Source organism: Anticarsia gemmatalis, chromosome 2 (assembly GCF_050436995.1).
Source record: "Anticarsia gemmatalis isolate Benzon Research Colony breed Stoneville strain chromosome 2, ilAntGemm2 primary, whole genome shotgun sequence".
In the NCBI taxonomy this organism is placed as follows: domain Eukaryota; kingdom Metazoa; phylum Arthropoda; class Insecta; order Lepidoptera; family Erebidae; genus Anticarsia; species Anticarsia gemmatalis.
The window spans coordinates 12,592,378-12,619,416 of NC_134746.1; the positions used below are offsets into that span (position 1 = coordinate 12,592,378).

Here is a 27,039-nt window from a genome sequence, read left to right on the forward strand (position 1 = left end):
ATTTTCCCCGTTTTTGTAGCATTTTTTACTGGTACTCTGCTCCTATTAGTCATAGCGTGATGATATATAGCCTATAACCTTCCTCGATAAATGGGCTATCTAACAGTGAAATAATTTTTCAAATCGGGCCAGTAGTTCCTGAGATTAGCGCGTTCAAACAAACAAACAAACTCTTCAGCTTTATAATATTAGTATAGATTAGTATAGATTCATTCATAAATACTCATGCTAATTATGATGTATGGAACGTATACGTACTGTTAGATTTGGTGCACACGTATATTTGGTAAAACTGGTACGGAAAACTGGTCTAGATTCCACCCGAACTGATAAATTATGTCATTCAACATTCTTCCATGTTTTTAATTTATTCAGCTATTCATATGTACTATGTAAGGACCTCCTTAAATTATTTAGTGTTTTTTAGGAAACCTTTGCCCTTTTAAAGACAGTTTTTACCTATCCATTGATCGAAAATTCTATTTTTTATCTTACTTAAAATTTACTCTAAATTAATTACAGAATCCTTTTTACTAACATTTTTCCCGTCTCATTATTTACACCAGCCGCAGCTAAAAAACTGCATCCCAAAATACCATTTCCTTATTCAGCAACATAAAATGGCGCAGCTTTCTTTAAAAGTTCATAGTAACAGCGTATCGCATTACTAGCTAGCGGTTAACACGCAACAATTTATTTATTGCGGGCACAGCGCTCGACGCGCCATCTCCTGTCACAGGCTATAAATTATAGCTACACTGAACACCGCCAGCCTTGATCGGGCGGATTTTCCAACACTGTTTTGGCACAGGATTTACTTGGACTTGAATTGTAAGCTCATTGTGAAGTTTATAGTATCGCGTCCTCAATTTGAGGTGACGCTCAAGCAATTGTGTGAAGCAATTGTGTGTCAAAACTGCTGACATATTGAGATTTAAACGTTCCATAAAATTGAAAGACGTTTCAGTATTTCATGTGTCTTTTCAAAGCAATGTTTTTGTAAGACTCTCTTTGAAAAATCTTGTCTTGATTGTTATGCCGCATATGCACTTGTGTCCTTAACGGTATTCCAATATTGGTGATGGGGAAAACCCTGTGATGTTATTCCAATGACAATAATGATGGCCCATAAAGATTTGATGAAATCTGTGCCTAACAAAGCTTGGGCATGTAGCCAGTTGTAAAAACCAGTGACACAAACCTTCAACTGAAAAAGAGCAATGAGATACGAGATAACAAAGAATAATGAAACCAAAAATAAAATGTTGTATGAAAAATCTTCACGAAGCTTAATAAAAACGATGATGTAAGTGGATGTTAGTAGATGGAATCTCAAACAAGTCCACAACTTGGTACAATCTGCGCAATAAAAACAACACAGCCACGGCTGCACTCAGTTGTATTTTTCACTCGATATAATTAGATCGACGATAATGATAATTTATTGTTCGCCCCATAATGAAGATTTAGCTCCTAGTCTTGTTGAACAAAAGCCCTATTTTCGCGGCCGGTTATAATTTTGAGAGATAATCTCGGACGCTGGCGGCGTCATCTGCGGTCTTATTGTTTCATCGACGTCGTAATTAACGCCATGAGAAAACCTCGGGTTTTAGGACCCCTTACCTTATCATCTTTATGACTCAGGTGGGAACAATTTTTGTCCTAAGCAGGTGTGGCCAGAGCATCTCAATTTTTACTTATAAAGTGACGTAATCTTACAATTTAAAATTGTTAGTTCGAATCAAAATACCTTTCAGTATTCTGTAGCCAAAACAAGCAAGACCTTCTAAGAATGTTTTGCAATAACATAAGCGAGTTGGTGCGGCGCATGCACCCCTTGGCTGAGGTCAGTGCGTGGGCGCATCGAACAGGCTCTGTCCTCCGTCCTCCCACGCGAGCGGCCCAGCATACAGGCTCACCTCAACTCACCAACCTATGTAACAAAATCACGATAAACACATTTGTATTTGGTGAAACCCATTGTTTAGTTCCAACATTTTGTTTTTGCTTAAACCAAACTCATGGAATATTTTATGCCTTTTCTCCCTTTACCTCTGATTTTATTCTCGTACCAGAATGCACATAGCTTTCTCCGTTTATAGCACCTTGTTGGTTCAACGTTAATAAAACATTAATATTCATAATTATTGGAAAATAAATAACGTTAGTTCAATACTCATTTTATGAGATTCACGGCCCATAAATTTGGTGGTTATAATTGTTACAAATAATATAAACAATATTAAATACACAAATCGTTTATTATGAATGTATAATCAAACAGGCCAATATGGGTTTATGACGTTCAATTTGGGTGAAATGTCTATGAATACGTTAGTTCTCACAGACACCTAGAGTGTTGGTATTGGAGCGGTTTAATAAATGAGATTTACTTCATTTAAGGCCATTAACATACACGTGGGTGGGTACATTGGGAACGTTGGTACCACGCACTATAATATAAACTGATACAATAAAACTAGTGGGTGGTTACACCCTTTTTAAAGCCTTTTTTAATGGCGCAGTGTTTGCAGTAAAAGTAAGTATTGAAATACAAACCGAAGATTGTAAATGATAAGTTTTACGATGGTATAGATAGAAGATATGAAATATCAATTTCATTGAGGAAGTTGGTCTCAGTAAGTGCTTTGGTTTAAAAGTACGACACGGTCTTTTATCTGCTATTCATCTATGGTGTTAGTATTGAAACAATATTATCAGTTTTGTATATTATATCTAAATATCTGGGGGCACGGAAGTGCCCCCGCAAGTCGAGCAAAAAAAAAGCGGCACGGCCGTAACATCCTTTTCTCGAAGCAATTCGGGCTATTTTTGACACCCCTATAATTTCGTAGTGGATAAAACAAGAAGCCTGAATTTTCAGCAACTAATTAGTCATTGTATAAACACGGTATATTTAAAATTTCAGTCAATTTGAACCAGTAGTTTAAGAATGACAACTTGTTAAAATTTTGAATTTTGTCACTCACTGATTCACTGACTCACTGACTCACCGATCATCAAAAGTCTAAGGTACTTCTAGCAGACTTAGAAGCTTAAAATTTAGAATACAAATAGAGTTTAGTGTCTTAATCATGGGAAAAATTCAATATTTTCTAATTTCGGTCCAGTTTTCTAAATACACTAACTGCAACTATAACTTTGTAATCCCAAATAAATGTATAAGATTACAAGGTTACATTTGCAGTTAATGAATTAAATTATTATTTCTGTAGAAAATAAAATAAATAGATGTAAATATGTATCTATTATATGAGACATAACGGGAGGAGGTATAGGGTGGGTAAGGGTGTTTAGCCCATGATACTGAACAACATTCCCATAGGAAAATATGTTGAATTATGAAAAAAATACGGCTTTCCATACAAATTGGACTTATGTTTGCTCTATTCGCTCTACAAAAAGAAGTGAGATGCCATCAAAAACATTCTGTACAAACCTCAAGTCTCGCCGTAAAAAGTTGTGAGATCTATATAATACCAAGTCGATTAATCTATTAAGTCTCTACTTAAAGGACCTTCTGTCTTAAGTTATAACGTATGTTATTATCATGCCAATTTTAAAAAAATACCTTTAAAACAAATAGATCGGCTTGGTCATCGCAAGAAAACACAAATTCGCCATTATTAACATTTCAGGAGCATTAACTTCTTGTCGTGCTGTGTAGTGTGATACATACTAATAATCAAATCATGCGATGGCCAGGTCGGTCTATTTGTTTTAGAGGTATTTTTTTAAAATTGGCATGATAATAACATACGTGATTACTTAAGACAGAAGGTCCTTTAAGTAGAGACTTAATAGATTAATCGACTTGGTATTATATAGATCTCACAACTTTTTACGGCGAGACTTGAGGTTTGTACAGAATGTTTTTGATGGCATTACTACTTCTATATATTATCACTGCAACTGTAGAATCTCAAAAATGCTTACTGGAAGTAGATTTTAAACTGTCAGACTTGAATTAATAGCTATAAGTCTCGGAGGCTGTATTCTCATCACCGTGAGACACTACGAAGACGTTCTCCGAAAACCGTATTTACAATATTTTCGGACGTGCATCATTGTCGTCTACAATGATTTACCTAACGTCCGCTTATTCTGTCTGGTTATCATGTAGCCGTAATTTATCGTGGGATTATGATAATACGAGCTTTTTCAAAGAGTTTCGGTTCAATGTGGGCGTTCCACTGACGTTTTATCTCCGTACATTATTGGATGGACTTAAGTTGAAATCGTGTCATTCTCATATCGGCCGGAACCGTTGCTTTGTTATTTAAAATCAATGAGATATGTTGTACGCATCGGATATTTTACTGTTAATACTGAAAGATATTATTGCCTTCCATAATTTTTACTTAAGTACTATCTTGCTCTACAATATTATGCCGCAACAGAAGCATTTTTATTGATTCTACCGCCCTAATACAGATTTTATTCCTGTAACTTTGTTTATGGACATCTAACAACAAATTTAATTCTATTACCCGACTCATCCATCAATTTATTCCTTACAATATCCTCAAATATAACTAGTATTACGGTGCTTTAAACTTTATGGTGTTCCTGAGTGAAATTGATTACTTAATGGTGCATCAAGATGAGCTAGGGACCATGATTACTTGAGTATTGCAATCTGCAAAAACGCCTCCATTATAAACTCCAGCCGTGTTGGTTTTGCACCTTATTGCTCGTTTTGAAGTTTAGTACTATAGAATAGATAATCTCTTGATGGTTTTATGAAATTCTCTTGATGAGCTTAGTCGATGATTGGCAAGTGATTAGAGAAAATTGGATTTTTTGTTTCGCAATATTGGTTGTAAACTTTTTGTTCATTGTAGAAAACGTTTCTTTAAGAGAATCAATTTCAAACCGCAAGTTAAGTCTGAAATTAGTCGTCTAAAATCAACCACGAAACCTCGTCTTTGAAGATGACATTTAAGTCCTATTATATTTAAGTACTATTATATTATTACTTTATTTACTTCTATTTTATTATATAAAAAATACTGTCACTTAGGGGTATGAAAAAAAATGTTGGCCAATTCTCAGACCTACTCAATATGCTCACAAAATTTCAGGAGAATTGGTCTAGCGGTTTGGAGGAGTACGATAACTAACGTTGCGACATGGAAATTTTATATATAAAATTAAACAAAGTTTCTTTCACACAAAGCATTTCCTTCAACATATATCATGAGGATATTCAAAAAGTGTGTTGGATCCCGCGGGCGGGGCACCGGGCGCATTGGGTGCGCGTGCGCACGTCACGTGGGTCGTGTCGCGACGTATCTGCGTTATTTATTGGCGGCGTCCGGCACGACCGAGCACCTACGTACATTGTGTGTAACTATGTGTATGTTATGTGGAATATGTTATGCTCCTATCCAGGCTTTTGATCACTTCTTTGTAATAGCAAACTTTAGAGTTTAAGAGGATGTGTGTAGTTTGATTTTGTGTGTCTAGATAAATATTTCGTCCAATTATTGTCTTTTAACCAATTAAAAGACACGTTTTACCGAACACCCATGGATTGCTCCTACACAAGAATGCCTCTTTGTAGAGTTGACCTGCATCATATCATAAACTTAACAAATTGTCTAACAATTCTTTCTTCTTGTTTCAGTTGTACATCACGATACGCAGGCGAGTTCTGCCAGCATCTGAACCCTTGCCACAGCGAGTCCAGCCCACGATGTCAGAACGGCGGGACCTGTCGGGTCAGGCCAGGAGTGGGGGGTGGTCCTCCGTCCTTCGCCTGCGACTGTCCTCTTGGCTTCAGTGCCTCGCTCTGTGAGATCAGGATACCTGCTGCCTGTGACTCCGAACCTTGCTTGCATGGAGGAACTTGCAGGTTGACGTCATTGGACACGTATGAGTGTGATTGCCCGCCGGGGTATACAGGTTAGTCTATGCAATATGTTATTTTATAGCTATTATGAAGTTTAAAAGCCCGTACAAATAACAAAGTAATAAATTCAGTAGTAACTATAGAATCTTCATACAGGACCTATTCTGTCGTGGTTTTAAATCTCACGACAAATATAATTCTTTAACCTAATTCCATCCGTACTCCTGCCACCTAATGTCTACAACAACTCGTTTTCATTATTTTTAATTTGTGACTTGTCCCATTAATAAATAATGGATTACAATCTAATCAATTTTCAACACACATCACAAATGCAATTATCGATCACGACATGTTTTACATCCCCAACGACGCTTGTTATCTCTCCTTCTTTTACATTTCCTACAAACAAATCTACGTAATCATCCACTTTATAATCTCGGTCAGAAATAGCTAAGATATTATCAAGTATAATTGTCTATCCGTCTGTCCGTCTTACATGCGTAATTGGTTACGCATTTTGATGACTAATAAACAGGTGTTTGCTTAGATATGAATTATTCCAAAGCCTCTTGTATGTAGAACTGATTCTAATCTTTGTTCAACTCAAATGGATTCAGACGGCGTTTATAGCGCATATCCTACACCTTTATAGGGCTTGTTAGTGCTACAGACTTGTTTAATACCTATTTTATCGTTTACGTAATGCCTAAGAATAATTTAGTTGCCTCATGTTGTAAAGGGATGTCGTAAATAATAGGGAAAGAATACAAACGGGTAAATCAAACAAGTTAAATAATAAAGGAGAAAATTTTAGTGTTTATGGATTCTTATCTCATAAGCACACCTGCTGAAATAAAAACATAAACCAAATCCCAAATCCCACTGATTTACGATGACCCAATAACTAACAAATAGGAGACGTACAATAAATTAATTTTCTAAATCTTAAATCACCATCAAAATATGGAAAGGTTAATATACTTGGAACGATATTAATAAAAGTCAATATAAATCCGTCATCATAACCCGTAGAGGTTTTAATATTGGAGTTGGCATCATATAAATTACTGATATAAAAGGCGGACGACCAAAAGCGAAATTTGATCAATCAGTGCCTCAAGCGAAACTAGTTCTAGAATTATGTTATCATAATGATTTACTGTATCGTAAATGTCGTAAGCATAGGAAGGAGTAACTAGTAAATTTTGGAAAGCTGTTTCCTTTCAAACACTGTATTTATAATTGCCGTTTCGTATTTATATGTTAATTCTTATTCTGTTCTACTGAGAGTCGACAGTTTAATAAGTATTTTGTGAACGTTGCATTCTGACTTGTTTCGATTTTAGGTTAACACTCGACTATCAAATTCGTGTTCCGTTGTGTGGAATTGGTTTTAATTGATTTTTAGAATCTATAATCGGAAATTAGACGGCATTCTATACTATTAACATGTGAATTGTAATTCGTATCTTCCATATCTTAGCCAGTTTTATTTCATTGTCCAGTTTTTACTTTAGTTGGATACAATATGTTTGCTATTTTTGTACCATCATAAAGTTTATGACTATTATAAGACTACAAAATGCCACAGTTTTTGTACAACACATACTCGTTTATTTAATTTATAGTTTTGTCACTTCTTCTTAACATTGTTTACGAAAATAACACATGCTTGTAACAGGTTTCATGTATTATCTCGCATACATACGTAAAATCATTCTATAAGGCAAGATCCTTTGATCATTCACTATGATCAAAGGAAGTTTGTAGCAATCCTAGCAAGCAGCGTTCTTTAGTCTCTGTATTCAATGAGAAAAACGCGTGATTTTATGCATACGATCTCAATTTAACATTAAAATAAATTTGCAACATCTTAACTTGTTTATTCAAGCGTCTACATTAAAATACAATTTAATTTGTCGTGTTAGAATAGTTAAACGTTGCGGCAATCAGATGCTCCCGTGATTGCAGAGATAAATCTCTAAGCAATTTGGATTGCAGAAGACAGGCAGGTGTCAACGTTCACTTACTACCGTTGGTCCAAGTTATAAACAAGTAGAAATCGCTGATTTTTGGCAGCTCCTCGCATGATCAATTATTGTATCAAGCACATTGTAAAACATTTGGCGATTGAAAAGAGTGGCCGTGAGTTTCTCGCTAGCTCTTCTCATAAGGCTCTACCCCCTTTCCGAGCTAGTGGTAGATCCAGTAATTGTAACGACTATCATAAGTGTCAATATTTGACCTAAATGAATAAAAGATTTGATTTTGATCTTGATTTTGAAATATACGTAGGAATTCCAACACTTCTTATTTCAAGTATTTATCTGATTTTGCAAAAAAAATCCCGCTTGAGAACGGGTAAACACGTTTTCTGGCTTTTTTATTTAGTGCTTGTTCTAGTGGCAGATTTTTTAAGCCGTATGACGGCTTGTCTTGGTATATCGACTGTATGATTCTTATAGTTTGTACATTAAGTGGAAAAATATAGGAAGCCTTAATTTAGATATCTCTTACGTCAAAACGGTTTTATATTTATAAGCGTATCCATTTTTGGATTATTAGGAAATGTTAATGGAAATTGATCGTTTCAGTCTAACCTTTTACAACTAAGTGAATATAAATACAATATTTTGGTAATTTAAAACAATATTTTTTATATTATGACATTCGTACGATCATGGCCAAGCATAAATTATTTTTGGCAGACAAATAAAAATGTCGGACATATGTTTAATCGATTTAAACTTGTCGAATGCGGTCCTTACATTCTTATTTTATTGTTATTGATATTTAATTTAAATTGTGCATCGATAATGGCAGTAATAATAGCATTCAGAACTCGTTGCTCTTGAATTGTTTATTTTTATGGAGATTGCGATTAAGAACAATCACTGATTTAATAAAATGAGAAATATTTGGACAGTGGTCCAATTCTTTTACGAAGATAATACACTGCAGTTGATATGTAATTACGATATGTGTTTTTGACATGTCGATTCACAATTATTAGCCATAGTTATGCACGCAAGGGCTCAGTATTGCGTGCCGTTAAAAATGAAATAATTTTTTGTTACTTTTTTGTCTTCTTTTAATAATTAATCGCGATATTTAATGCACTTGTACCATTACATCTAGCGACAAGCTAGCCAGTAGCCTCCATAAACAAGGAATTCGTGTAAAAAATTCTACCGCTGCGCCTGCGCAGCCGCCTTGTACGGGAACGCAATTATGGCGCAGATCCTGCTTAACTACTCTAAATATTTACGTAATTTTTAATTTAATAAGATGTCGCCTTTATTGGCATAGAATGTACTAATTAATACTATTACTGAAATAGGATTATTACCTTATTTATAAAGTAAATAAGTATGTTTTTTTTAAATTGAGATTGAAGACAAATGGGACATATCCGCCTGTATCTATTATAATGTAATTCTCAAATTATAACTATCATTACAAACAGCAGTCGCACGACAAAAAATAATAGAAAAAACTCTCCAAAAAAGTATGTTGCATGTCTACGAACACCAATTATGTTACCGGTAGTTCTACCTACTTCTAAAACCAAGTCTAATCACGAACAATTTTCAATTAAAGAATAAAACTTTTAATAGATTATATGGAAAATTACATATTACATCGCCGGTATCACACGGGAGCCGCACAGTGAAAGTCGTAGAAAGCCGACAATCTATAATTTCCTGAATTATATGCCAACTTGTAATACTTTTAGTTAAACCGTGTCGTTCTGTTAATTCGTTGTGTGAACTTGGCTGGTTTGCTTTTCAATTGTCTATGCGATTAGTGTTTTACCGTTGTGTCGGTGCTTTTGTTGTTTAATAGAATTAATATAATAACTGTTTTAGCGCTTAAAATGGCATTGTATTTATTGTTGTTGTAGCAAAAACTAAACTACTGAAACTGCCATGGTACACACAGAAAGCCTTTGACAATCCGTACTAGTTTTCAAAAATGCTTGCACTGTTTGTTGTAAAAATGTAACATATTTACCGTGAAATAACACTTGTGATAAAGTGATAACATGAGACAGTTGAAAAGCTACTTTTTTGTTCAAAAAGCAACCGCGTGTGTCGCCATCTATCATAATGAAAAGGAATTTGCCGCAAGAGATATTCTGGTACTAAAAATCCTACCGTTCCTATCAGCAGTATTCATAGCGAATATTAAACACATAAGATCTGTGGGATCAACACTACAGCGTGAAGAATGCCAACCTATTATCTTCAAGAAATGTTAGAGAAACGGGTTAGTGTGTTGCGTAGGCGTCGCAAACCCGTCGGAGCGTCCAGCCATCTTTAAATCTAGGGTATTATTAGGGTCTTAAGGTATAGAGGCGCATCTCGAGATAGTTTCATGATAAGTGCTTCTACAGATACTATAAACTGTTTGTTTATTGTGATGTTTGAAACTATACAGTCTGCAGCAGATGAAAATAATACCTTTATAATACCTTTATATTCGCGATAATACCTTTTCTTGTAAAACTGTACAAGGTTTTTATTGTTAACTGATTGCAATATCAAAATACGTATTTCTTTTTTCATTGTCCCTTAATACCTAACATACTAATAGATTTATGCAGAAAGTAATTTTCCACTTGAAAAATACTAGTTTCTATCACTATACCACTCTGCCAAAATGTATTGGCAAATCTGTAATTCCTTAAAAATTTAATCCTGCTGTTTTGGTTTCGTATTTCTTATCATGGACGTGGTTTTTCCAATGCTTAATAGTCTGATTTAGTTATACAACTATCCTCCTATAATTCTGACACTAGTTTCAAAAGTGTATGTAACATATCACTAGCACTTAGCAGTATACACTTGCACAGATCGGATCGTGTCCATAATACCAATTAAGCTCGTTCTACCAATCAGGCCGAATTCTTTCGTTGGCTCCCTATTAGTCAGCCTAGTTGCTCAATCATCAATTATTTGAGGTCAATGGTGGATACTGGGATAGTTCTTTTAACCAAAGATAGTTTTTAGAAACCTGAAAAAAGTATATTTTGCATCGTATCATAAAGCGGGATATTACTTTGATGTGGGTTTTTTTAATAGGGTGAAGTAAAAGTATCTTCTTTGTGTATCTTAATTGTAATAATCTGTCTTTTATTAGGTCTAGTTTTCAGTTTTGTTACTGTAGAAGTGGATTTTATAATGATATCACATAACTGAAGAAACATTACATTCTTTCTTGTTAGGACTAATCGGTTACTAAACTACATGCCAGTCATAACATAAACCCACTCACAGGCAAAAACAGATTTACGTTATTGAGATGTTTCACCTCATTCTGATCAGAGTCCAAATTGCAGCCCACACTGCCCAAATCGATGCCCAAATAACCTAATATGTATGCAAATAAAGCACTTCAAAAAAATTAATGCTCACAAGTTGTCAAAGCTGCCACAATCGACTAATTTATACGACAATCGATATAGCTAATCGATAAAAAATCGCAATCATAAAAACGATTAAAGACATCGATTTAGTTATGTAAATTATGGCAGAAGTAATTTCGCGATTCACACGTTAATTTGTCTTTTTTGATTATTTTTTCGAAGCTGTGTTGGTAGCTTTTCTTAACGATAGGTTTATGAACTTTTTATAGGTGATATATTAGTTAATATGAGTTTATTGGTTCATTCGTCGCGTTGAGTAAATAGTGGGGTCCTAACCTCTTGATTCACGATTAACATAAAGATATAACGTGATATTAGATTGATGTTTATAGTGGGTGAAGAAAGTTAAGTTTGTTTACAGTTACTTTATTTTATTACATTACGAATAGAGTTACATGCCGGTATTATTAATGCAAAGGTTTTTCAACACAAATTGACTCTCTCTACAGTTTAACACTTAATATTCTGAGGAAAATTCCGTCACCAAAATTGAGACAGCAACGAAAAAATTTACTTACCTAATTTATCTTTTTGCAGGAAACGAATGCTCACACGAAGACCACTGCGCGTCGCAACCTTGCCGCAACGGTGGTCGCTGTGTAGCAGACAACAGCACGACAGCTGGCTACTCTTGCGACTGTCCACCTGGCTTCACTGGCTCCCGCTGTACTGAAGATGTCGTCGAATGTTCCAGTGGCTCAGGCCCTTGCCATCACGGCAGGTGCTTCAATACCCACGGGTCGTATACCTGTGTGTGTGAGCCAGGGTATACTGGGCGAGATTGTGATGCGGAGTATGTGCCCTGTGAACCGTCTCCGTGTCATCATGATGGAAGGTGCACGCCGATGGATCAGCTGAGATACGAGTGTGATTGTCCACCTGGTGAGTTCAGATTTTGATTATTTTTTAAGAATAGCTCCGAATGATAACATATTTGTTCAGTTTTATTTAACGTTAGCAAATTGTTTTGTTTACCCGACTTGAGAACCAACTACCGAGCGCATCTGGAACTTAAACTTATGTTATTTTAAACACCGTAGAACCTTGTTTATATTACCGAATGAGACTCAACATTCATAGAGATTTTTCTTGAACCTGGACAGCTGTCTTTTTATTTTTTTATCTAGCCTCTTTCAATGTACCAATGCTGAGCAAAGACCTCCCCTAGATTTCGAGTCCATTCGGTCGCTTACTGAGTCCAAACAACATTTAATAAACTGCACAAAACCAATATCAAATGTATTCCCCAGTGGTCACTCACAATAATTCTTAATAGCCATCTTGGCTGGGATTATTCAATCAGGAGTGCTACAATGTTGCAGAACTAGTTGCCATAAGCGGAGTGACTTGATAGCTGCAGGCACGGTCACATCACGGACCGTCGTTAGCTTTATTGGGACCCGTACTGGCAGTGGATGGTTCAGTTTGTTATTGTTTTAATGTAGGAAGGGATATGTTTCATTATGATATGGGTACTATGAGACTGATGGTTGTTAGAAATGTCTGGTTATAAAAAAAGCTAAAAGATGCGTGAGTATTATTTTGAACGCTACAAATGCTTTGCTATTTTTGTTAGAGCAGAAGATAAAATAAAAATTGGATCCTAAAAACTTATTTAGCTAGCAATAATATCTGTAATAACACATATTTGCCAATACATTTAACTAGCGCCATTGTAACGCATTGCTACTATGTTATACGCTTATGAAACCTGTCTATAATTTTCCGTTTAACCCTTAGGGAAATATACAACCATCATAAAATAACACGGACAGAAATATTACCTTTTTTGAATAACATTTCTTGTCCCATAACTAAAATATCCGCTTTTCCCCGGGGCAATTCTTGAATTAACGTTGCAAGACACCTTATTAAAGCATGCGAACTAGAGCCTACTTTCCATAGAAGTTCTCATACTAATAAACTGTATGAAGGTAACATAATTTATATTAGATACTTACCTAGTACCAAGTACTAGGTACTCGTAGTGCTAGAAAGTTCTTTACGGCATGATCTGCGCAAACTTATGTTACTATAACTCGAGAACTGATAGGGTGATTTGCAATTATTATTCTGTCGCCTTATTAGTTTTGTTGTTGAATTACTGATTTGGAACTGTATCTTGATATAACCGGATTCTAGAGATGGCAAAACTAGATTTTAGTAAGTTTATGTGAGTTAGAAAATAACTTGATTCGCAGTTTTAGTTCAAAGTGGAAATCAGAGTTATTGTAGCAATAGGTAAGTAGTTTTAACTACTAAAATATTATTATTTAGCTTCGAATTTATAAGCAAAACTTATACCTTAAAAAAAAACTATATTGAAATCACTGCCTCCACACACAGACACGTCAAACCTATAACACCCCTCTTTTTGTGGCGGGGGTAATAAGCAAAGTATCGTAGGCTTTAATTTTAGCTACTATTTGACCAAAACGATGAAGCTAGAATAAAAGTTATCTAAACGTTTTTATAAGAAAATCTAATTACTCTTTTGAAAGTTGTTGCCAAGTGAAACAAAAACAACCTTCAGACACTCATTAACAAAAAACCTAATCAAAATCATCTCAGTCATTTCTTATATACTACAATATATTATCATGATGCAACACCGTCCATCAATTCAGAAAGCACGCAGGCAATGAGGCACACATAATGGCTGACTATTTACATCGGCTGAAAGTCGACTACGGCCCGCGGCGACCACGACTCCGCTACGAAAGTACTGAGACCATCTAACAAAGGATAAAGTTCAATATTTGATTCCATTTACGTTTATTGGAGAAACTGTAGTGGATTACAGAATTTAAATGAGATTTTCGTAGTGCTATGTTGAGGTGTACAACGCTTTTACTGTAATTACTGGGGTACCTAATCATAAAGTGTCTATTTTTTGTGGTTTCTGATAATCTTATGAAAATATTAATCAATGCATAATATGTTTTAGTAAGATCTACAACTAGATTTAGGGATAGCGCTTGATTCTAACCATTTTTTTAGCTAAGAACTTCAAGCAAAGATTTGAATAGTGTCTAATTCTGTATTGGGTTCACTACTATAACAATTGATGTCAAAGCAATACAACAAAAATAAACAAAAGAGCAACATTTCTACACTCCATTACAATTACAATTTGAGTAATTCGCGAATAAAGTTAAAACCGCAATGACGTAATCATTACGTCATAGTTTTTATGTGGCGCTGCGCAGGCGCATCTAGGATTCATTAGCTTCATTACGCCGTTGCAAAACAGTGGTAAGCAGTTAGACCTTACAACACAAGCTCACTGAGAAATGTTCCATATTTCTTGCAATTAACATAATATGTTTGTGAGAAAAAATTGCGAAATCAGGAAATGATAAGATTTAATAAAGCCCAGTAATTGTTTATTACGGCAATTTGTAATTAAGTTTGCTAGTTTTTGTTATGTAAAGACGCGGTGACTATGTATTTATGTACAAAGGTATCGTTTTAGATAATCTTCTTGGAGCGTGGGATAGAAAATAATTATAAAAGCATTCTTTGATAAGTAAAAAGCGAATTTTAGGATAAGTTTTCAACTCTTACCAATAAACAGAATTCACATTTTCGACTGACACAAAGTACCTATATCACTACTTTTGTAGATCATAAGATATATTTTCCAAGTACAAAATCGAAGTTACGACTCCCCCTTACAGTGACAACGGATGGTCACCTTAACCACTGCGCCATAGAAGCTATCAAATCTACTTAAAATTTTCGTCCTATAACAACTCAATTGATCTAATTCAAATGGCTCATATTACAAAAAAACTAAAGCACTTTCTCTGATACCGCTTCATACGACCACTTGAGCTAGCCTAGTGACGTCACGACCACGGCAAGTGTGGGAAACGCACTACGTACTAATTAACACCACAACTCGTACGTTTGTTTATTACTTCCACAACTAACTTCAGGTTTTTGACGTTTTCTAAGTGACATAACGTTTTGATGGACGCTTTGATTCTTGATGTTGATGTTTGGGACCTTATTGTTTTATTACACTTTAATTATTTTTTATAATTATGAAAATAAAAAAGTTTTGCTGTGTCCCTCCCTAATAATTACTCCGTATATTATGCTTATTTGGTTTTTAATGCCAAACACTTTAAACATATTTTTTAAATATCAATTACTGTGTCTCTATTTTTCCGAATTATTTGCTTTAATTTTACAAACTGTTAAATGGTGAATTTATTTTCATTTCTAATATTTCATCGGTTAATGTAGAAAATGTATCGCTTTTAAAATCCTTGTCATAATTTCTTTCAATAGCTTTTCAAATCTGCCATACATTTTCATTCAATCTGCCATGCATGTATATAACAAGCATCATCCTTTCCTCTATCATTTCCATCCTACATACAAGCAGGCATTTTTTCTCACAAATTATCCTCTCATAGTTGACAGCAAACTAGTCTAACATGACCTAGCTTGTCCAGTTTCTATGATGTTATAGGATTAGTACGCTTCGCTGCGTCGCTTGATTATATATCTATTATAGCAATTTGCATCGTAATAAATACTAATGCCATTAGTATCGGTTTTGTTATCATGGACGCTGTGTCATAGTTGAGTGGCAATTTTATGTCCGTTGTTAATTTTATCTAGGCCTGGGAAACATTTGTGATGTCATTTCTGCCAGTTTTGTGACAGTGCTATGCATTGATGGTGGTGTAGTTACTATTTGCATTTGATTGATTGTATCCAATAACTTTGAATAAGCCGCAAAGGTCGAAATCTGTCAATTGATGTCGAAAAAATATTGGCAGGATAAAGATTTGTCTCATTAAAAAAGATTAACGCTTGAATACATTAAAACAGACATAATTAACGCCATCAATACTAAAATAATTTATTTAAGCGAGAAATTATTCAAATTTCAAACTAAATTGACAAATCCGTCGCCGCCTCATCCCTTCGTCGAAATTAAAACAATCAATCACGAGGTTTAAAGATGTCTTCTACTTCCTCCATCAAAATACGTGTTATTAATATCACTATTAGTTAATAAAAATGAATCATTAACACATGTCTGGAACATGTGCTCTCTTAAAGAACAGCTTCCGTGGCCCTTGTAGAGAAGTGATGGGAATGCGGGGCGACAGCCTCTCACACTATCGTATTATGTTAAACTGATTGTCAATTTAGATTCTTCAACGGTTTACTAAGCGAACCAATATTTGTATGTATCTGTACTTTTCTTCATTCAATATGAAAGTAAATATAGAGATTTTAGAAACATGTTTGTAGATGGACTTGAATTTGAAGCTAAATTGCCTTGGAAAGTTGGATAAAAATATAATGTATTTGTTACAATCCTTATTGCTGCTATTGATAGAGAATCTGATTTCTATCGCCGCAAAGTACATTTTGATACGCACCAAAAGAATAATAAAAAAATATTCTTTATCATACAACTTATATTAACTAATGAATGTATAATGTCATGCTCAGAAGGAACCGGGGTATGTTAATTTACTTAATGGAAATTTAATTTGGATACATCGTTTCTCAACTAAAATAGTCAGCGCGATACGTTTTTATATACAATAAAACTTAAAGAATTTTGTTTCCAAACACATAAAAATGACGGCGTAAAGATAAAATCTGCGCGCGCGCATCTCCAAAGACAGTTTTATAGCGATTTTCATTTTATTTTTACTGTTCTAAGTATTACCAATCTTATTAAGTGCTAATTAGGATTAAATAATTTAATTAGACGGAAACTGGAATCGTTGAAAAGTTGAAAATTTACTGCTACGTTTATAGCTCATTATTTTCATTCTAGTGCCTATTGAGTAATGTTATTTCTATTATGTTACTCAATTTTAGAGCCTATGAAATTGAATAAGTACAAACTAAACATAAAACTACCTTTAATAACATCATAGGTATTATAAACATAACTGTTTAAAGTTCTATTTATAACAAACTAGCTGACCCGCGCAACTTCGCTTGCGTCACACAAGAGAATCATAATTTTCCCCGTTTTTGTAACATTTTTCACTGGTACTCTGCTCCTATTGGTCGTAGCGTGATGATATATAGCCTATAGCCTTCCTCGATAAATGGGCTATCTAACACTGAAAGAATCAAATCGGACCAGTAGTTCCCGAGATTAGCGCGTTCAAACAAACAAACAAACAAACAAACAAACTCTTCAGCTTTATAATATTAGTATAGATTCGGCAAAGTCCCGGATTACAATCAAAATATTTATACCGAACATTGCGCATTGGTTTTCAAGTCTGGAGCAAAAAAGGCGTTGAGAGATTTAAACCGAGGCGCCCGAACACAAACAGTTGCACATGTGTTATTCGTGGGAACTCACCGGTTAATGATTATAATGAGATTCTTTACACGCTAATCGAAAGACTGTTTGTATGAAGCCATGAACCAATAGAAGTTTCAACACCTCAACATTTGTCCATTGATCAGCTAGTTTTCCTTTTAGCAGATTTTTATGTTGAATTGCTGCTAATAGGTTTATTGTTCCCCCTTTTTTGGGTGGTTCTTTACATCAGTTTACTTTGTCTAAAACACCTATTAAAGCGCAAAAAAGAGATCGATCTTTTATAACAAAAAGTCTATGACTAAGCTTAGCTTTTAGATCTATTGTTGTAAGCCTAACAAAAAATGGCGTCGTTTAATTTTTTGCTGATCTAAAGTCTAAGATCCTTTTCAATTTTGTTTTAGTATATACTTATAGGAGTATGACAATGTTTCTAACATTAACATAATATATTATTATGATGCTAGTTTTGGGTGTCCAGATGTTATTGTAACACTTGAGTCTAAAATAGTCACCAGATGCCGTACTTAAAACTTAATGTCTATCAAAATTTAAGAGTATAGATGACTAATTAATTTGGGAACCGTTTGTTTTTGAAACTCTCATGATGTTGACTCATGGCCTAGGAATTTATGAATTGGCACTTGTTACAAGTTTAAACAATTTTACTGTGTTTTCTCTACGGCTCGTTAATACATATTTGTATATCCGATATGCATACTTGTTCCAACCTCTCCTTGAATTTATCTTCAGCTTAGCACCGTTTTCTCTTCAAGCACTCTAAATAGCTAGAACAAGTTATCATTTACATAAGTACTGTATTAGTCTAGATCGATAAACATTTCAAGTTACTGGACTGATCTGTAATTGGAACCGGAGATCTCTCTTTTACTTACATAGATTTAATCGAAAGTTCGTGTATTAAATTGTCATTAACTTCCCAGGTTACCGCGGTCAGAATTGCGAGATCGACATCGACGATTGTCCGGGCCACTTGTGCCAGAACGGTGCGACCTGCGTCGATGGACTCAACTCCTACACTTGCCAGTGCCCGCCCACTTTCACCGGGACCCTTTGCGATACCGATGTCGACGAGTGCGCGCTCAGGTAAGCTTATTGTTTCATTGTTCCATGCTTTTTTATCTTGTCTTACCTTTGACCGATGAATTAATGATGGAGACTATCATGTATGTGTAATAGATTTTAAAACTTTAAATTGAAGGAGTACCTCAAGGGACGGTTTTAGCTCCACGTTTATTGAAACTACATTTAATCGTGTTCTATTCAAAACGAGAATAGATTCCGCAGTCATTTAACATTGCTTTCAAATAAGCCTTGTTAACTCGATTTCATTCACTAGTCTGAATTATGTAGCCTATTCCGGGCAAGCTTAGATCATTCAAGTTGTTCCGGACAGTCTGACTAACTGACAGTATTGACGATCACATTGAATGACAACAGAATAGGTACTCCATGAATAATAGTGAACGGCACAAGACGAAATAATAGCTTTTATTACTTTGTAAACTTTTCATCTTAATAACAACGATTGTCGCAATTTAATTTTTAATCTGTGTTCTTTTAATTCGCTCAGTCACGGCTTGTAATTATCAATGTTCATGAAACAGAGGATATTTAAGCTGTCTGAATATTTAAAACCATAAATCAGTGTCTGAAGATAGAATCTTAAAACTAGATGCGTTGCATAAGTAAGACAACTGTTGTCAATTTAGCCAAAAGCTTTGTGTAAATCAACAAAACAAATACCGTTGCTCTCTCAAATATATTTTGCTAGGTCTGTCAATTATCTCAAATTAATTTTAATTCAATACGAAATATCTTTGTCAATATATTAAAGCGGAACTAACTGAGTTAGCTAGAGTTAGTTACCGATTGATTTCAAAAGTCAATTGAAATAAACATCTGCTAACCGCACGAATGACTCAGTCAATAAATTTTTAGCGACAATTAAACTTTCATACGCAAACAATTTCATATGTACAGTTACAGCTCGCCAATTTGTTGCATCATGTTTCCTTTTTGATCTTCGAAGCAATGCCTATAATTGACGATGAAATATCACTGCCCTCCTATCAAGTTATGGTATTATCAACCTTATAGCCCAAGGCGAGGAATCAGTGCAATTTCTGGATCGGCAAATATATGTTGCGAAGTATTATTCGCTTGTCAAGACATCGGCGCGGCCCAATTAAGCCAGCGTCCCGGCAAGAGATGTCTGGAACGGATCGGATGATTGCACCTCCGAAAAAATAGATTTAACAAAAGATTGCTCTTATTACGAACACACAAGACTGAAATTTCGGAGGGGTATAATTTTTAAAACGACACTGCGTTCCGATCTCTGTAATTCAATATGAGACGCCATCTTGGATGACGATGCGCATGCGACTATGTTCAATTTTTTTGCAGAACTCGTTAAAAAACCGACAAGTTAATGAAACGAATTACTGCCAAATGTTATTATAAACGAGCTAATGATATCTACATCTGTATTGAGATGGTTTTTTGTATGATACAATATCATCGCGGCTGTGTGTCGATGTATTGGGCGTTAATTACAAAATAACTCGTCAAGAAGTCAACGGCCTCGCGTCTCAAGCGACGACAGAATAGCGGAACACACTTAAGTCTTCCTGTTTACTTTGTTCATGTGTTTGTACTTTTGATTTTTTCATTGTTTTCTTTTCCAATTCTATGAATTTTCTATAGAAATGTCTTCACCTTCATCTCTTTCACGTGGATCAGATGCAAACGTAATAGTTATAATAGTTGTTTGGCCTTGACATTTTAAACTGTCTTAAATTCTTCATCAAAATTTATGTTTGTGAAATTATTCTTGATTTTAATCAAGTCTCCTTCATTTGTGGAATTAATTTACCTGTTTCGTCCGCTGTTTCTCACAACTTGACGTAAGATCAACGTCCTAAGTCGCCATGTGCGATGCGCCGTAGCTCCTACATTAATTGTTAGCTAATGATTGGCTACAAAAAAATCCCATGATGTTGTACGTTCGCACGGTAATAGTAAGCTTCGTTTCGAATAATACCTCCGCGTTTGTACACGCAAATGACTTTATTTTTTCCAGTAATTGACTTCTAAAGTGAAGTAGTGATGATTAGATATGAATTAATAACTGTGATGTGAATGTGAAATGTGTCTATTTTCTTTTCAATTTCTGTGCCGAGTCTCACGGGATGTGTTTTGAAAAGTCTGTATGGTATTCTTTTTACTTTTATGTTTTTTGTTATTGGTGAATTCACATCCTAAGAGATTTAGCCAACCTATGAGGCTTCTTTGCGTCCGGATTTCAGGCTTCTGTCCACAAAAAGTCTTTCCTCTTTGAAATAAAAATGGTGTTTAAACGGTCACCGTTCGGAACCGCATGGGAACTTCTGTTACCGCATTCTTTTGCTTCTTCTCCGTCAAATGTCGCACGTATCGAATGTTCGGTATCCAAACTATTCTTTTATTGTTTATAATCGTGCATTTTTAGTAGAAATTAACTGTACCAAAGTTATGATGTTGACCAGAACATGTCAAAACGGTAACATTCCGTAATGGCGCCTAAGAAACCTGAATAGGAAGATTGATTAATGTGTAACAAGTGAAAGATGACCGACGATCTCTATCTGTCTGGATTAGTAGACAAAATTCTTAAATAGGATTGAGATAAAAGGGATTGTAGAATGCTTGATTTTCCTCTAAGGGAATCTAAGCTTAATTATATACTCATTAATATAAACGTATAAAACATGACCTTTGGATTTCTTTATCCGTCTCCTAGGACCTTAATCCGACCACCTAGAGGGGCACCCAAGGGCGATCAATTAAAGAAAGAAGAAATCATTAACAAAAAACAAAAACAATCCCAAAAGACAACCAAATTCTCTTAAAAACTATTTTTGGGTCCTCTGATATATTGTTTACGTCATAAAAGTAATACGATTATAAAAATGAATATTATTACCCATTTCTTTCGAATTAATCGTTTCTATACACACTATTAATATTTCGACCATCTATGGATATGTTAGACCTCCCGCTGTAAGGCCCTCTTACAAAACCAAACAACTTGTATTTTCATTCCGACCTTGCCTAAACTCCTTAATACAAAGCAATAAAGTTCACTTTCGTTTGAACTATAAATTTTGAGTTGTAGAACGAACATTGTATGAACACACTTTAGCGTAACCCTGTTGCTTGTGTTTTGTTTTACTTGGAGCATGTACTAAAGGGTTTGGTTCTATCGTCTGATTTTGGACTTTATACCTTTAATATTCTGGTACAGTTTCCTCTGTGCAGTGTTGTCATGGGATAGTGTCATAGTATCCGAGCCTGCTGGCTCATGAAACGCGCCAGATAAATGCGTGCCCAATATCAAATTACGTCTATGTCTTCGGTTTTTTTTTTCGTTCGGTTTGAGACTCTGTGAAGTGGAAGAATCTATAGGCGATATTTTTATGAGGTTGGCCATTGGATCATGTGTTGGTTTATACGTGGTGTTAAATATTGAAGCTTTTCTATTAGATGTTTCAGATTGAATTGTGACTATTAGTTTTCTATTTGTTGATAGTGTATCATTTCTTACATCTTTTCTTTTCAGATTTTTTTTTGCAGCTAGTGTATCATTTCTTGCTGTTAAAACGTTTATTTTAAGATTTGTTCGTCTTTTTTGTTTTAAATACAGGAATAGTAGATTATGTAAATAGGTGTCTAGATTAGAATTTAATCGTTATATAGTTTGTATAGTTAACTTTTTGTTTCGTTTTATCGTCATTAAGTTCTGAATCAAATTTCTCCCAACATTACAATAATTCATCTCATTACAATCTAACTGTACAGCTAATTATCTGAATTACGAAGGATTTATTCTCAATCAATCAGCCATCTGTCCCCCGGGGATAACAACTAATACCTATCTACTGTCAGTGATAAATGACGTATGACGTTTCGTTCGGAAGCGCACGCGCAGGTGGCGCTGCTATCGTGTTACATGCTTTGAGTTATTGAACGTACATGTTTTTTTAACAGAGATAAAGGAAATATTGAGATTTGATAAAAGTATTGTGTATAGGTAGGTACTATAATTCATTTTGGTAGTTTTGAAATATAAACATAGATAGCTTATAGAAGCGCAATGGTTTTCAAACACTTGCGTTGCCATGGTTACAAGATGTTTGTCATAATTCTTGTAAGTTTCCGTAATTTTTCTACCTGTTAGTGTCTGGTATAAGATATATAACGGGTGATATTTTTTGTAATATAGTACTCACTCACAGTCCCGAGTGAATACCCTTGCCTAAATCTAGGACAGTAAAATAATAAATTAATTTACTTATAGTACCCACTGAAATATTACACAATCTCTTATAGTAAATGCAAAAGTCAGGCTGTCTACCTGATCAAGTACTACTGATCTGAATCAATCAACTAGTCCTTACCAAATCTAAACTCAGCTATGTTTATTAATAGGCACTCGTTAACCACATTAGGTGGGCCTAGAAACCAAACTACTACGGCTATGGTCAGCCTAATTCAATGTCTAGCTAATAACCATTACTTAGAAATTGTAATTAAAAATAGTTGAATTAGAAACTAATTTTAAATTAACTATCTGGTATGACATGAGAATTAATGTTAGCATGCATTTTTACTTCATTTTGCTTGACATTTCGGTATAGCTTACACTACCCGCGACCTCAAAAGACAATTTTTTTTTTATCATAATATCCAATGTAATTGTAGATTATAGTCATAGAACATAAAGCTAAAAGTTAAATTTAAAATAAAAATAACTGTAGTTACAATTAACAAAACAAGTTAACTACTGAAGTTTTCGCCAAATTGCCAACCAGGCAATGAGGCAAGCTAGGCTTAAAACATACAACATATTGGCAGATCACACAAATTAGTATAGCAGCCGTAATTACCAATTACAGAACCTAAGCTCAAGCTGAGTTGAAAATCGACTGGCGACTAAAACCCTTTACACCGAAAAACTTTTTACCTCATTTAAAAACCGGCCAAGTGCGAGTTGGATTAGCGCACGAATGGTTCCGTACCAAAATAGTACGAAAAAATAACGTTCATAGGTTATGGTTTTTTTAGTATTTGTTGTTATAGCGGCATCTGAAATACAACATTTGTTCAAATTTCAGCTTTCTAACTATCACGGTTTATGAGATAGACGGAGACAAACAGACAGCGGAGGCTTAGTAATAGGGTCCCGTTTTACCCTTTGGGTACTGAACCCTAAAAAAAGTATCGATAATCGAACATCGAATTTAAAAAGCATGTTTATTCATGACTTTGGTTTGGTCAATTATCCAAAAGTGTGCGTTTTAATTAATGTTACGTGAAGCTTTTAATGATAACAAACGATAATGTGCGTTCTGTGGGCTTAAGAAATTATCGCCTCCTCGGTGCTAAGGTTTTATGTAGAGAATTTATAGAATATGTTACGTTTTAGTTATCGTTTCAGTAGCTTTGTGTGGGTTGAATGGTTTATTTCTAATTTAAATTGAAATTTCTTTCGTTGCGCAATTACTAAATTCTACTAAAATATGTTCGAAAGACCAGAAAATTGTTATATCGTGTTGTGCAAAATGAAATCAGTAATAATAATAATTTTATTCAGTAGATTACTACCTACTATACTAAAATTTGTCATAAAGAGCTTGTTAATCGAGTTATAGAAAACTCTTCCGTCAATGAGTGAAATTTGGCATGTATTCCTTGGAGCGTGTACAGGGGCAATAAGAAAGGATTTTTGGAAATTATACCTCAAAATGGTTGAAACCACAATCGGGCCAAGCCGCGTGCGGAAAGCTAGTTTACCATATAACGTAAAAAATCTTGATGTAGCATTCCAGTAGGAAGTCGCCCCTACAAACATCACTAGCAAAAACTGTATTTTCTCTCCATAAAATAAATAAAAACAACCTACTAACGCTAGAAAAACTTTACCCTTACATTCTAAGCCTAACCATGAAGCAGTAAGCACCCACAAATCACTTGGACTTACAACGTGTTAACGTAACGACTGCAATCACCTTGTTAGGGACACTATTTTATTTTTTAATGCCGTGCCTGTAAAATTGGCTGGCCTAGGAAATTGGCTAGGCTACGTAGGAAATATTTCAATGTTGATCTTGATGTAAAGACACGGTATGTGACAGGTGTTTTGCTTTTACTTGGATTAATGTTTTTCTTTAATTGGTGAACTAGGAAAGTAGAGAAGGCCAGGCTTAAAATGTTTTTGTTTGTTGTTTTTTTAACCCGCTACTATCCCACTGTAGGGCAGGGGTCTCCTCCCGAACGAAGAGGAGGGGTTAGGCTTTGAGTTTACCACGCTGGCCAAGTGCTGGTTGGGGACTTTGAAATATTTGGGGGAGGTTTTTAAATTCTTTCGGATAATCCGCGTCTCGTGTCCTGACTAGGTGAAAGGGTTGACGCGATTACGAAGCGAATAATGTCTTGAAAGATGTAACTTTACAAATTACTTCACTTATCTTTTATCTGGAATAGTTTACCTACTAAGCTCCGTTTAGCGTCTGTTATTTTTAATTATTTCATACCACTTAGTCTCAAATAACATTATGAAAAGTAAGGTGTGCCACAAAAATTCCTGCCTATAATTCCTACCATTAACCTTCTTCTCAACTGGCCTGGAATGCAACTAATTTGTACAACCACATTGCGTTTTACATACAAAAATAGCTGGAACAAACGGGTTCTAAAGAACATTGATATAATTTGTTACTGACGGGCTACTGATCACGATAGGGTATTCAATTTGAGCGCCACTCAGCGACTATTAATCATTGTATAATCGATTACTTTACGTGTAATCTTCTAGCTTTTATAGATGGATGGTAAGGTTGTGCAAAAAGGGCTTGTGGTTTTCACTTAGTTTATTGCAACCGGTTTAATAACATATTTTTATATAGGGATAGTGATACGATTGTCTGGTTTCTTTGAAGAAATTAATAAAAAGATTCTGGCAGTCTTAACTTACCTAAATATATGATAAAAGAGGCGGTTATAAGTTGATTTACACAATATCTAATGATAAAGGTGTATGAAATACGCCATCGTTTCGCAATTAACAATGTTAGTCCCATGTAATAGGGGGTGAGCCTATTGACATTACGTAATAAATTGATTTGTAATCCTAATTACTTTTCCTGTAGAAAATCTTGGTAGACTCGCGATAACATACTCTCTTTTTCGTCTCATCAAATCTATAACATAACAGTAACATATTCCTGGACTGTCACTACGAATAAAACGTTTATTACATTTAAAAATGCTGATACGTTGTATAAAATTGCTGCAAACTATTTGCGGCAAACGGTGCTGTGTTGATCGTTAAGGTGCTCGGGCATGTCCCAGCTACCGGGTACTCTTCTGATGGTGTAAGTGAATGAGAAAAGCGAAGTTTTTTGAGAAGATTTCTAATGTAATTAGGTGAAAGGGCGTTATTTTATTAGCTGGATTTTTCCGTGGATCATCATAGCTTCTGTTTAAAATGTTCGGTGATGTAGTATCGCTCCTAAAGATAACGGGCCTTATTTTCTAATGACTATTCAGAATCAAATGTTAGCGTATCCTATGAAATTTCTTTACCGGATTATCGCCGACTGCGTCTGAAATTCGCAGATACGCCTTTCTGAGAACACATTTTACAAAATATTGCAGTTACGGTATCGGAATCAAAAAACAATATATTCATTTTAATACTTTGATTTGGCTGAAACTTCTATAAAAAATTAGCCACTAGCACAAAGTCGAGTTAACAGTTAATCTAAAATAAACAGAATCCTGCAAATAGTCGGTCAGGCAAAGCGAAGAATGATTAATGATGATGACCCTCGCAATCAGCCCGCTACTTCCGCGCACTGATGAATGAGCTCCTCACTATCTAATAGATGGACACGTGGTACTTTTGTTTCGTACTGAAGATGGTGATTGCGAAGTGATTCTGATATGCGAGTTTTGTTGGAGAATTTCTCTAAAATGCTACAGTTCATCACATGAGTATTTTTGTAAAAAAACATTACATTCAAGATTGATGCTGATCTATTGTGCTTACCTACATAACACATAGGGGTTTTGTCAAAATTTGAATTTTAGTAGCAGGGTTGTTTGAAATACTTACCACTGAAGGCAAATATGCCTTGTTGATAGACTAATAGTTTAGCCAGATTGTTTTGTCGTAAGTACTCCTTGCTTTCTATCAGTCGCGTGTCTGCGATAAAAGAAAATATAAATTATCGATACTTTAACTATACTTATGATTGGAAAGGCGACAAAATAAATTGCGGTTTATACGTTGTTTGGTTTAAGATGTAAACTTCCGGATAGAGTTCGTTTTATTAACATGTTTTCTTT

At 34.9% G+C, this 27,039-nt stretch overlaps 1 protein-coding gene across 3 annotated transcripts in view; it reads left to right on the forward strand.

The window, feature by feature from the left end:
* Window positions 1-27,039, forward strand: part of N (neurogenic locus Notch protein) — a 149,047-nt gene that overhangs the window by 88,856 nt on the left and 33,152 nt on the right. For all 3 annotated transcript variants that reach the window (XM_076132973.1, XM_076132980.1, XM_076132987.1), the window contains exons 3-5: window positions 5,651-5,928; window positions 11,844-12,188; window positions 18,570-18,732. In XM_076132973.1, coding sequence (XP_075989088.1) covers window positions 5,651-5,928; window positions 11,844-12,188; window positions 18,570-18,732 — 786 coding nt within the window. The remainder of the gene's footprint in view (window positions 1-5,650; window positions 5,929-11,843; window positions 12,189-18,569; window positions 18,733-27,039) is intronic.